Here is a 12,643-nt window from a genome sequence, read left to right on the forward strand (position 1 = left end):
AAGCTTTAGCTTACACTGTTCCTATCAAGCAAATTACATTTTTTCATCATTATCATTTTGGTTTGAAGGATTAGGTATAGTTTTAGAACCTGATTCACTCAACTACGTTTTGAACATTTTTGTTACTTTCAAAGCTTTTGCAGAAGGAGTAAACAGCCAAAACGGACTGTAAGAGGAATTGCTTAAGCTTACACTGTTTATTTCAAACAAATGACCTTTTTTCATCATTTTGCACTTCATCGGGTCATATCTCCCGGACCATTTGAGCTATCAGCATGAATCCAACAAGGGGTCCATTGTTTCTCTAGGACCTTGTGGTACTGAGATATGAGGCTGGGATTCTACCCCACATTCGGTCACCCATGGTTCCGAGACGGTTCGAGCTATTGGGCTGGTTCCACTTCTACATAAAATCCTTCCGAGCGTCCAATCGCTCTTGAATCAAAATGGGGAAGTCCTTCATCGGAACCGTTTGAGCTATCGGAATAAATCCAACGCTAGAGGACAGTCAGGAACCCTGGGGTCGAATCCCAGCTTCATATCTCAGCACAAGGTCCTAAAAAAACAATGGACCCCTCGGTGGATTCAGACGGTTTCTGGCTTTCATGTAGAAGTGCCAGAAGAACCAGCCCGATAGCTCGAACTGTCGGGCTGGTTCCACTTCTACATGAAAGCCAAGGTCCCTCTGAATCTATCGGGACTTTGTTGTGCTGAGATATGATAATGGAATTCGACCCCACACTTTCGCACTCATTCGTCAAAAATCTGTGACTTCTATTTGTTCCATCATATGGTAAATTTCTTGATTGACCCTTTCTCAAGAGTACTCGTTCAACCAGCAGCTTTTCACACACCATGAGCTTTTGTACAGTCTACCATGATGCCACCAAAGAGTAACCATTGGTATGTATACATGTATTCATATGGTAAGGGCCGACTATAAAATAAACTGGTTTGTCGCTATAACAATTATACTTGTGCTAAATCAAAAACAGTTTTTACAATCATTCAACAGACTCAAAAGGTATAATGAAAGTTTTATTTTCACAAAATATCCCAATATAACCTAGTCCTGCGTTGATGGCAGTAAACATCAAACTGCCCACCCCCTCACTTTCATGACATGGTTTAAAAAAAAAAAAGATCTTAAAGAGTCACGTGAGCGGTACTGGATTCAGTTTCTCTCATTTTAAATAGTGTTGTCTTGACCCAACACAGCTAGACAGAACTGATCCGAGCCAGGCGGAAAAAAACTTCAGAAGCAGCGGAATCTTACACATGTATCCCTGCATGCATACATACACACTTATTTACTGAATGAAGTCCCCTTGGTGAACATCACAGATGTGCAGATAGATATTGCATTCATTCAGTTTGAGACACAGAAAAACACTACAATAACAGAAAAGCCTTATGTATAAAACCAAAAATAGTAAAAACGCTTTGTTTGCTAACTCCGGCACTTTCTTTTTGGTGGTCGCATAAATGCAGTACACACATTGTTTGGTTTTACTCTGACATGTGTTATGAGCTTACCCAAGCTCACTTGCTAACCGCGTGGCGGATCAAAGTGGAGCTGCGTACTGCCGCTGAGGCCATGTCGACGTGCATCCGTCAGTGTGCTTTTGTGTCTGTTGCTCTGATGAGTCTTGTCTTCATAATACAATCCAGGTGCATCGGTCACTATCAGCCAGCACTTGCAGGGATGAGCCTACGGTTGAGAAAATAAGTGATGCAGTTCAAATTCATACTTACCTACACACCAAAATCAAAAAACAAGTTTTTAAGATTAATGAAACTGCCAACAGTGGTTGGAACTAGGGATGAGCGAGTACAGCATTATCTGTATTTGTATCTGTTGAACCATATGAATTATCTGTATCCGTATCTGTACTCGGATTGGGCGGGGCCAAACCCGGAAGTGGGCGGGGCTTAACCCGGAAAGTGGGCATGGCTTTACCCGGAAGTATGAAGGATTTTACCCGCAAGTTGTCGGGTTGTCTTGAAATGGGCTGGGCTTTAACCGCTATGCTCTTTTTTAAGCATGCAATTGACCCTTCGCAGGGAGCTTGATTAACAGGTGACCAATATAAAACATGAACTTTGAAAACAGTGTACTGTACTGACGCATTTCTGCGGTTAAAACAGCATTCCTTCTTAATTATTGTGGTGTGTGTGTGAAGAGAGCCAGCAGACGGTAAAAAAAAATCCGGCAGAGAGAGGAAAAGAGAGAGGTCAGTGCGTGAAGTAAAAAAACTAAAAACTGGTTCGAGCCAAATGAAAAAAAAAATCTCCGACAGGCAGAGACACAACGCGAGTCGCATTCTTACGAACCACGTCTTAATAACCCCACGTTTACCTAAACTCTACTAGTTAACAACAACCGAAGTAAAAAAAAAAAATCTGAAGCCAAAGAAATCCTTTAAATTCATGGCGAACCTGACGACAGAGAGGGAGAGAGAGCTGTTCACTTCTCAGTGTTCTGTGTGTGAGTGAGCCGAGCGGGACACAGCAACACAGACAGTATGTGTGTCGGGGAGGGGCGCTGTGACTACCAGCCAATCACAGAACGCAGACACAGACAGCTACCCAATGAGGACTTTTATTCAATCCGAGCACAGATATTGACTCGTATTACTCGTATAATGCTCGTACTCGCCAAAAGTGCTTTATCCGTACCGGATACTCGTTTCAGCCGAGTATCCGGCTCATCTCTAGTTGGAACCTCCTTCTTTGAAACGAGTAATAGAAAGTCTGATCACATCAAACTCAGCAGGCAGAGATACATCCCTGTTGTTGCAGCCTAAACTTACATTGAAATTGACGGGGCAACCCGAACCTCTGACTGTGTGGGAATGCAACCCAAGTGTACAGTGTATCTTCTTTGACATTTCTGGTAACATTCCAGCTTTTAATAGAACTAAATTAAACTCGCAACGTACACAAAATGCTCCAATGCTGGGAAGATCTGTACACTACAAGTACATGACTGGTCTAGTCCCGTTTTATTTGAGCTGAACAAATGAGAATTCTTATGACAAGACACCGAAAGACATTTTGATCCAGTATTCTGTCTGCGTTGGAGGCACCAGGAATGTTCATAGAACTCACCTTTGTGTAGGGCTTCGTTGGTCATGCGATTAATGTAGCGGGAGGTGCTCTCAGGGACCAACCACTTCATAACTGTGTTCACACAGGACTTCCTGTACGAACTCCACACAGTCCCACTGACGAAGGAGATGAAGATCAATACGTTTAACACAAAGAAAATAAAGGGAGCATAACAGAGACAGAACGGTGTGTCAGCAGCTCCTCACCTGGTCTGACCTTTGACCTCTGTAAGGTCCCCTACCCCAACAGTGCAACACGCACCTGTGTTAAGGTTCCAGCTGACCTGCAGGTTGGAGTGATACGTGTTTGGCCTGGGAAATAAAGGACCAAAAAAGGCAGATAAGCTCCAGGGAAAAAGAAAAAAAAAACTTTAGAAATAGAGCTGGAAAGGGTTTATTTAGGATGAGTACCTGCAGTGCTCCTCCTCCGAGTTGGAGAAGGCCAGCAACAGCAGACCAATGTTGATCATCACAGTGTTGGTTTCGGGACACACCTTATACACACACACACACACAAAATGTTGTTGTTTTGTTAGATCAAAAACATGAAAAACAAGGTTCAATTATGGATGGGTCACCATCTGGGCTGCTATCGTCTTGTCTTTTTTCCATTTACTTTTAATACATTAAGCTAAGATCGTTTTAAGATATGGTGGGAGTCCACAGTATCGGGTTTTTGGGCGTCGGTGTACTGACCTCTAATATCACCACATCATAGTCGCTGAAGGAGCAGAATTGAGGGGCCCATGCAGCATCTCTCCTGATCACCTCATTGATAAGATACTCAAAGTCTAGAGTCAGCTGCTCCACGCAGACACTCTGCAAGAGTAACACACTGGTTCAAACCAACAAAACAAACTTTAAATAGGTTTAGCACCCAGATTTAACACAGAGCACTAGTATTGTTTATGACAAAAGAGAGGCTTCATTCACTGTTCAGGTAGACATTACCCCACCGTATCTTTAAACAAATAGTTGTTTCCTGCTTTATTATTGCTATGAATAATAAAATATTGTGATTGGACAAGGAGTGTCTTTAAGACTAATGCAGTGCTCTGAAATAAATGGCACAAATTGATTAATGACTATTGATTTCAGTAATTCCCAGCCAGTGCACACGCCCACACGCACTTGTTCATCGTGTGGCCCAGTGACCAGCTGCAAGTTCCGTCCTTTAAGGTCAGTGACTGTGAAAGGTAGCTGAACTTTATCGTCTTCATAACCTGGGGAGACAAACGGAAAAGAATACCGTTCAGCAGCTTTCGACTGGAGGGTTATTTCTACCCTTATTCAGTGTGTCCTCCCCACATTCCCTTACCTCCTTCACTGGCAGCATTCTGCTCGGTTGCCCCTGGCTGTTGAAGTCGATAGTGCAGACATGAATAGTTGACATATCCAGGCTCGCTGGGGCCAGCTTCTTGGGATGAGGATGGGGTCTGAGGGGATGATGGACAGGAGGAGCAGGAGCCAGGAGACATCACTTGTTCAGAGCACTGTGGCAAACTGGGGCTCCCAGCTGACGTTGAAGCTTGTGTTAAACTAGTCCGTCTCTCTTCAGCCCTCCTCTCTCTACAATCCTCCTCCTCCTCCACTTTCCTCCTCTCTACATTCATCCTTTTGTCTCCTGGTGTCAGCGCCACCTCTATTTCACTACCATCAACTGGTCTTTCTGCCTGGCCTTCCTTTTCTTTGCCTCCTCCCTGTGCACGTCTGAAGATGTCAGCTGCAAACTCCCGGGCTCGCACTGCCGCTTGTGATTTGCTTGGAGGTGAGGGAATAGGAGAAGGTTTTCTAGACGTAAGCTGGCTTTCGGGAGATCCCAGAGGTAACGGGGAAGATGAAGCCAAGAAGTTGGAGGAAAAAGATGCAGATGCTTGACTTAACAGAGCTGCTCTCTTTGTGTAAAGGATCTGCGATGATTGACCCGGTTTACCTGTAAGAGAGGAAACCGATGCAGAAATCCGGCTACACAATATCAGACTGACAAGGAAAAAACTTACAGGCGTGGAAAAATGAGAATGAAAATGAGCATCAAGCACAACAATGTAATTTTCCCTTTCAGTATGACCAACACAGAATGGCATGTCAGAACTATGAACTTATTTAAGTCATAAAGAGACATGAGTTTCCCCCCCGTTAATTCCGGTGCTATGGGCACACAGTGCCGTGTAACCCCAAGGGTGCACACTCCCACCAGCCGAATGAGCGCATGCGTCAGGAAAACTGAAATGTTGTCGGTTTAATGCACTCGTTTTATGCGCGAGAAAGTTCCTGGTACTTTTATTCGCGTTTGCATGTTACCTGGGCAGAGTGAGATGCCGCAGGCCACCAGAGAGTAGCTAGTGTTTAACAGGATGACCTGATCTTTCTTCAGTTGGAAGGCTGGCTGGAAAGTGGGGAACGGGTACACCACCTGGTACCTGCTGTTGAGTACATAGCCGTGCTCGAGACACTCCCCACTCCCTGTGGTGGAAGAAAAAGATCAAAGTAAAAAGATCAAAGTCAGACGAGTGAGGGACGGAAGCAGGGGGAACAGTTGAGTTGTCCATCCATGTGTTTGGGTGCGTTTACCGGTTCGTATGGTAGTGGCAAAGGGAACTGGACAGCAGAAAGAGCACGGTTTTGGAGGTGGCATGGAAGCAATAGTGATGTAGATGTCTCTGTTGTTTTCATCACTCATCATAAGGTTCATCAGAACAGAGCTTGAACTGCGTGTACTGGGAGGTAGAATGGCACATGAAAATATACTCAATTACCTCCACATTGGGAAAACAATTCTTTATCAAAACTGATCCCCCCCCCACAAGGCTGTTGATTTAAGTGTTAAATATTCCTTACTTGAAGCCAAAGATAACAATTTTGGAGTGGTCATTTGGCCACTCACACACAGTCAGGTATAGGTCGCTGTAGATTTCCTCGCCTGCAAACAGACGCACATGATGGACCTAGATAAAGCATCAAAAAAAATGTCAATTCAGCTCACATATTATCCAGTTATACCTTTTACAGGAAGATATGATAATTAGCCCGTATGTGAAGAAAGTACATTATGTTGTTAATGACTGTCCTTTACCTGTTTTAGTCTACTGTGCAGGTTGAACTCCCACCAATAAAGATGGTAGGTATAGAATGAGAAATCATCTTCTCCACAGTCGCTGGTGTAGGACAGAATGTAGCGGCCGCATTTGGTGAAGCCAAGAAAGACATGTCTGGAACCAATAAGGTTTGTCACACCACTGACACACACACACCTCAGCTTGAAGAATATTAGTCAATCCAAGGGACAATGGGGATGCATCACCCTACACCTCAGATTAGTAATGGCACCCATTGTGGCCGTAGTAACAGATTTAAAGAGCAAGTATTAAATGTTTTTTAATGACCGTCAATGATTACATTGAATGTCCATGATCCTTACGAGTTCCTCAAAATAATGTAGATTTTAAATTTGGAAAAGGCACTGGCATTTCACCAGTACAACTGAGAAGGAAAAGACAATGGTGATATTGAGACCGAGGATCAAAGCCATTCAGTAAAAAGACCAACACTGACCCTGCTCTCAGGAACTCTTCGCTGACAATGTTCTTCAATGGGACACAAACTCGAGGCGGCAGCTTCCTAAACAGACGCTGAGAAAAATGCCCCGACAGCTGGCAAGAGAATGGATTAAGAAGCAGACCGAACAATTAGCACTTGCAGTGCAACATTGGGCATATACACGTGTGTTGAACATGAGGCCATTCCAGTAGTGTTGAAACAGCCCAATTATTCAGTGATGGTTGTGAAAAACAAATACACAAGAGAAATCCTGGTTCTTTCGGGGCCTTGCAGTTTAACACCTTGACATGAAGTATTTCAAGAGGTTCGTGCACACATGCAATGGTTTTCTGTCAGGTAACAAGTTTAGTGTTACGTGATTAACTGTATTTGAGATACGAGCTCTGTCGTGCTGGAGAAGCTAACGCCGAAGAAGCTTTAACGTAGCTATCACGCTAACGTTTATTTACATGTATGTTCGCCAAGATGCTCGTAGAACCCAAGAGTCAAATCGTGAGACACTGAGTAGTGGAATGACCCAATATGTTCCTACTTTATAGCTAATTAGCCACCTGTCTGCAATTGACGTCAATTTTAGGTGTTAACGTTAGCTTCCGAGCTAGTTAGCAGCTAGCTCCAGAATAAGTCTTACAGCGAAGCTTTCTTGCTTTATTTACGAACCACCCTTGTCGTGTTTCATGCCACGCGTTCTGTGCGTTCACGCTTACCTTCCCACGCATGAGAAGCTTAACGACATGGTCTTTGTGTTTTCTTTGAGCTTTCTGCTTGCCATCGTCCTTTTCTGATTTTGAGCTGGGCGCCATCTCCCCCCGTTCGGTTGTCACTCTGTGTAGTAAGGATGCTCCCGATTGGTCGACGGGATGAGAGAGTCCGCCCTCGCTCGCCGGTGAACACGTCCATCAAACGCAAAACGTAGGGAACAGAGGTGGAGTCCTGAAGGAAGCCATGCTGAAGGAAACTACTACAAAGCGATCAAGGTATGTCCGTTTTATCAGTGACTTTCAGTACAATAACCTAGTTACAAATCAGCCAATTTTTGAGTTTATCTGATAATATGTATAAAATGGGGAGAAGACGCGCCAACCACCATGTTAATCACAAAAACGCATGGATAGGTAATTTCAAGGTTTTATTTTAAGTATTTAAAAACAAGCAGTAAAAAATAACATCTAAAAAAAAATACAGTAACAGAAGCTATTTGAACAAAAAAGAAATTAAATTGAGGGCAGTCGAGAACAAACTCATTCATGCACACACAACAATCCTACATTCTGTAGGACAGATTGTGCCTTTTTACAGCCAACTTGCACACATCACACATTTTTCTGTTCAGTAGCATACACTGTATACAGACAATGCCCTCTTCAAAAAGGAAAATAATTACAATGAATAAAATTAAAATCTGAAATCATGATAGGTGATTTTAAAAAAAAAGGGAAAAACACTCCTGCAACTTAAACACTGGAAATGCTTTAAAAAAAAAAAGTTTAAAAATTTCCAAGAACAAGGAAAAGAGACAAATTTGCTTTTTTTTTCTTACAAACATCACTTCTGAGTATATTCAAAATACTGCTAGACAATTTTACCCTCAGGAAATTGAAGAAAAAAAAACACTTCTATGTGAGTCAGTGTTGATATGCTGTTGTGCTAGCTTGCAGGTTTGTCACTTTTTTTAAATTGAGAAAAATATATATTACAGGTTGTGGGTGAGGTGAAGGGACAAATCAAACCAAAGTAGTTTAGTGCTTTGATCAATGCATGGGCAAAATGTGTTTCCTACAATTTTGACTTAAAAACAAAACACTGTTTGATTACAAAATGTCTTTGTGGATGAGTAAACCATGGTCTTGAAGCAAAATCAAAATTTTGATAGAAAAAAAAAAAAAAAAAAAAAAGGTCCAGAGAGCCATCACAACCTTTCCGAAGGTCCAAGCCAATTGTTTACTGGGCCTGAAAGGACAGACACAATGTAAATACTCTGTAAAGAAATTTGAAAATTGGCTAACTAGACATTGTCAGACACTGTTAATATCAGGCACTGTACCTGTTGTCCCTGCTGTGAAGGAGCTCCCTGTCCAGGGGCCTGACCAGGCTGTCCATAGTAGGCAGCCTGCTGTCTGTAGTATTCAGCCCAGGCAGCACTGTAGTCCTGCTGGCCTCCAGCTGCAGCGCCGCCTGCTGCCGCAGTGGTGGCTGCTGGACCTGGGGCAGTTCCAGCCCCTCCGGCTGGCTGGGCTGAAAAAATAATAAAAATGAACCGAATTTGTACTGGATGCAAACAGCCACATGGTAGTGTTTATCTAATTTCACAGGCAACAGACGCACTGGTGACCGATTGAGTCTTTCAACAATCTGCAGTCTCCCAGACAGAACAATGTAGTTTAAAGCTCAATCAAAATAAAATCTGTCTCAGATCCCACTTACCCATGCCCATCTTCTTGTAGTACTCCTCCCAAGCTTTAGTGTAGTCCGGCTGGCCCCCAGAGGCCTGTGATGCTTGGCCCTGATCCCCTGGAGCTGCTGCGGCGGGTCCAGGACCCTGGGCTGCCATGGCACCTCCTGGCTGTTGGCCATAATATTGTGCATAGTACGCCGCCCATGCTGCGTTTGGGTCTGCTGCAGCCGCCGCCTTGCCTAGACGGGGGGGAAACTTCAATTGGTACACCTCAAACAATTCAAAGTGCATTAGAGAAAAAGGGCAAGTGTTGAAGAAATTTGGGAAGAATGCAGTCTGTGCACAAAGTAAAGGGACTCACTGGGGTCATGTTGACCTGGGGCTTGCCACTGCTGGTAGTTACTTCCCCAACCCTGTGGACAGTACTGGGGGCCACCAGGCGAGGCCCCGCTGAAGAAAAGTACAGGACTGTTCAAACACAAATTTCTAATCCATCAGTCTCCCCTGATATAAGTGTTTGTGGGTTTTACTTACTGGGAACCACCACCAGGAGGTCCTGGATTGTAAGGGTTTGGATTATAAGGACCGATTGGCCCGCCTGGACCCGGCCCACCGCCCACTGGACACAATGGAGCCTGGAAAGGAGAAACGCATTCAAACTACTTGCTAATCAATTAAGGGAAAGTTGCGTATGGGGGCTGTTTAACAAATAACTTGAGCGCACCTCAATCTTCTCTTCAATGAGCTGCTTTGCATGGTCAATTTGTTGCGGGGACCCTCGGATGATGAACATTTTGAAGTTGGGGTCGCCGTTTGGTGGTGGCTGACGAGATATCTCCACAAATGCACCAGTCTGTTGGTTGATGGACTTGACATTCTCTCCTCCTCTGCCAATGACAAGCCCACATTTGTGGGCAGGAATGGAGAAGGTCATCTCTCCTCCCGGAGGACCCCAGCTCCCCTGGCCTCTACTTCGACCCCGCCCACCAGGGGACATTCCTCCACCAGGACCTTGGGGTCCCTGCAGAAGAAAAAGGCTGTATATTAGCATTGACTGTTCCTAGCAAAGCATCGCTTTTCTGTGATCAGCACAAAAATTAAGCCGAAGAATTTAAAACACCTACCCCTTGTCCGCCCTCTTCTCGTGCGCGGATGCTCTGCAGCAGATCTGTGATGATTGATGCTGCATGCTGACACTGGTCTGGTGGCCCCATAATATGGGCTATCTTTTCAGGACCTGTACCATCATCTGTGGAGGGATAACAAAAGGACAGTTGAAACAAAATGCGCGAGATGCTGAAATAACAATTTCACAACGCACAATTAGACCAAATCAAGTATGAAGTAAGAAAATAAGTTAAAATAGATATTTATCAACCCGTGCATTAACACCTGTTAGCAGGCATACTGTGAGATCAGGATTAAAAATCAAATGCTTGACATAATATGGTGCAGTTTAAACCTTCTTACCTGGTTTAAACTGTATCTTCACACCAGCGTCGCTCTGGATCTTCTTGATCATCTCTCCACTTCGGCCAATAACAACCCCAACAGAGTGACGGGGAACAGCGATCTACAAGATTTAAAACAAAATTACAAACATGCATTCATATTCATTTACAGTCAACATATTATGTTAATGGAATTAGATCTCTGCTGCGCTAAATACCAAAAAAGACATTACTAAATGAAACAACCACTTACATCGATGCCACCACCGCCGTCGCCTCCTATGCCGCCGCCACCGCCTCCACCTCCTCCCATCCTTGACCCGTATTCACTCCGGTCTCCAAAGCCTGCATGATCACGGTCTCGTAGAATCTCATTAACCATATCCTTTGCTTGCTAAAAGAGCAACAGAAGATAATTAGAAATGGTAAACATAAAACATCTCTAGCTAAGCCAAAAATAGCTTCACTGTACCTGCACTTTGTAGGGGTCTCCAATGATGCGTAGGGGTTTATCTATGTTGGGTGGCTGGGAGCCATCTTGAATAAGAATCATTTTGACTCCAGCCCTCTCCTGATATTTTGCAGGAGAATATATCATTACGCACACAAGGCGAATAAACCAAGATCATGTTACACCATTTATTTTAGTTTGCATCCCCATAAAATACTTTGCTTTCCATCATTTGTATAGAAAGTTTTATAAATGTACCGTGCGATTCTCACCTGTAGCTGTTTGATAGTCTCTCCTCCTTTGCCTATGATAAGGCCGGCCTTGCCTGCCGGAATGATCATTTCCTGCATGGAACCTGACTGTCCATTAGGTGTCTCGTGACCCCTTGAAACTATGTCATCAATAAGGGCCTTGGCTCTCCTGGAAAACAAAACATCATAAGAGTGAGGAAACAACTGACCTAGGTGTGGGCAATCTATCAAAGAAACTCACGGCCTGTTCTATAAAAGGGACGTTAAAGGACCATCACAAAAATAAGTACAAACTGTCGTGTAGAAGTGTATGAGCACAAATGTACGTGTGTGTGTGCGGGGTTTCTTTGGCTGTCTCAGCTCTTTTAACCAGGCATGTTCATACGTGTAAGGGTTAGAAAGTGAAGATGGTTTTTTGCCGATTGGGGCAGAAGCTTAAAAAATGCACACCTTCCCCCAGGTTGTATGTGTTAAACACAATAGGAAACGTGAAAACAGACTAAATTAAAGTGAATGTGATCAGCAATACTAGAAAAACGTGATTAGTTTTTTCTACGGAACAATCTGACATCAAGATGTACAGATTTGATCGCATGATCAGTGGATTAATCTGCATCTAAAAGGTTAAATTTCAGTTTCAGTCCTGGGAATGATTTTTCCTTGAATTGAAAAAAAAAGCAGAAAAATAAGCTGAAAGTAGTTCTTTATACTCATTTTACTTCTAACCAAAACATTTAAGTCATGATGTGACCCACTTAGTCTGGTAACTAGTATTGACAAACTGGAAATTCTGATTCGATTTCAAAAAGTTTATGGTGATAATTTCACTACTTGAACTAAAACATTGGTGAAGGAAAATCTTCCCAAACACCATTGTATTTTAGTAGGAGAAATGCATGATCAGAAAACTAAAAACTTACTGTATCGCATCTGGTGAGCCAGTCAGAGAAACTGTTCTGTCTGGAAGGCCAGCGCTGTCTGTGAATGAAAATGAAATATTTAGCAAGCCAAGATTTTTTTAATCAAGTAAATCTGGGGTTAGCACATCACTCACCATGCGCAATCTGGACCTTGCAGCCAGAATCCTGCTGTATTTTGTTAATTTGTTCACCTCCTCTGCCTATGACTTTTGGAACAGCAAAGATTTTAGTTGGAACACATTACACAACATGTCCATTGTGAAGGAAAATGATATGCATGTACTTACTGAGGCCGACCATGCTGTCAGGCACCCTGAACTCTTCCGTCATCGTCGAGGGTCTGACACTGTAGACAAGTCAAGAAAAAAAATATTTTTACATATCCGTAGGCTGTATCCGAGTTATAAACAAAAGCACCAAAATGTATATACCTTTGTTGAGACAGGGCTGCCAGCTGAGCTCCGATAGCTGTCAGAAATAAATTGTGGTGAGCAATTGGAAACTTAA

The 12,643-nt window shown here is 43.4% G+C and overlaps 2 protein-coding genes across 3 annotated transcripts; both read right to left on the minus strand.

The window, feature by feature from the left end:
• Positions 1 to 1,025: 1,025 nt before the first annotated feature.
• dcaf15 (DDB1 and CUL4 associated factor 15) lies at positions 1,026 to 7,506 on the minus strand. Of its 2 annotated transcripts, none has more exons than XR_005120389.2 (13): positions 7,376 to 7,506; positions 6,663 to 6,760; positions 6,184 to 6,319; positions 5,949 to 6,055; positions 5,682 to 5,827; positions 5,412 to 5,573; positions 4,429 to 5,043; positions 4,242 to 4,333; positions 3,807 to 3,929; positions 3,522 to 3,604; positions 3,373 to 3,422; positions 3,112 to 3,227; positions 1,026 to 1,711 (listed from the first exon to the last, which is right to left on the minus strand). XR_005120389.2 is itself a non-coding variant. In XM_037472987.2 (13 exons), the coding sequence occupies exons 1-13, from the start codon at positions 7,469 to 7,471 to the stop codon at positions 1,656 to 1,658; spliced, it is 1,935 nt and encodes a 644-aa protein (XP_037328884.1). In that variant the 5' UTR covers positions 7,472 to 7,505; the 3' UTR covers positions 1,026 to 1,655. The 2 variants fall into 2 exon arrangements, 1 of the variants encoding a protein (XP_037328884.1); XM_037472987.2 differs by having other exon boundaries at positions 3,318 to 3,422; positions 7,376 to 7,505.
• A 1,035-nt stretch (positions 7,507 to 8,541) lies between these two features.
• On the minus strand, positions 8,542 to 12,637 carry khsrp (KH-type splicing regulatory protein). The gene is made up of 15 exons (XM_062564604.1): positions 12,568 to 12,637; positions 12,424 to 12,482; positions 12,271 to 12,342; positions 12,137 to 12,194; positions 11,238 to 11,385; positions 10,987 to 11,085; positions 10,768 to 10,908; positions 10,534 to 10,636; positions 10,188 to 10,312; positions 9,788 to 10,084; positions 9,598 to 9,698; positions 9,425 to 9,513; positions 9,093 to 9,302; positions 8,713 to 8,903; positions 8,542 to 8,618 (listed from the first exon to the last, which is right to left on the minus strand). Exons 2-15 carry the CDS (start codon positions 12,464 to 12,466, stop codon positions 8,610 to 8,612), a joined length of 1,686 nt encoding a protein of 561 aa, XP_062420588.1. The 5' UTR covers positions 12,467 to 12,482; positions 12,568 to 12,637; the 3' UTR covers positions 8,542 to 8,609.
• Positions 12,638 to 12,643: the final 6 nt, after the last annotated feature.

Source organism: Pungitius pungitius, chromosome 9 (assembly GCF_949316345.1).
Source record: "Pungitius pungitius chromosome 9, fPunPun2.1, whole genome shotgun sequence".
NCBI lineage: Eukaryota > Metazoa > Chordata > Actinopteri > Perciformes > Gasterosteidae > Pungitius > Pungitius pungitius.

Bases quoted from the DNA above. Each gene is read 5' to 3' on its own strand.
- dcaf15 (XM_037472987.2), bottom strand. From the start codon at position 7,471: ATGGCGCCCAGCTCAAAATCAGAAAAGGACGATGGCAAGCAGAAAGCT. The intron at 3,930-4,241 runs GTGCGTGTGGGC...TTACTCTTGCAG, and splicing joins CTGGGCCACACGATGAACAA to AGTGTCTGCGTGGAGCAGCT. The intron at 3,605-3,806 runs GTCAGTACACCG...TGTGTGTATAAG, and splicing joins ATGATGTGGTGATATTAGAG to GTGTGTCCCGAAACCAACAC.
- khsrp (XM_062564604.1), bottom strand. From the start codon at position 12,466: ATGACGGAAGAGTTCAGGGTGCCTGACAGCATGGTCGGCCTCA. The intron at 10,909-10,986 runs GTACAGTGAAGC...TTGCTCTTTTAG, and splicing joins GAGACCCCTACAAAGTGCAG to CAAGCAAAGGATATGGTTAA. The intron at 10,085-10,187 runs GTAGGTGTTTTA...TTTCTTCTGCAG, and splicing joins GAGAAGAGGGCGGACAAGGG to GGACCCCAAGGTCCTGGTGG.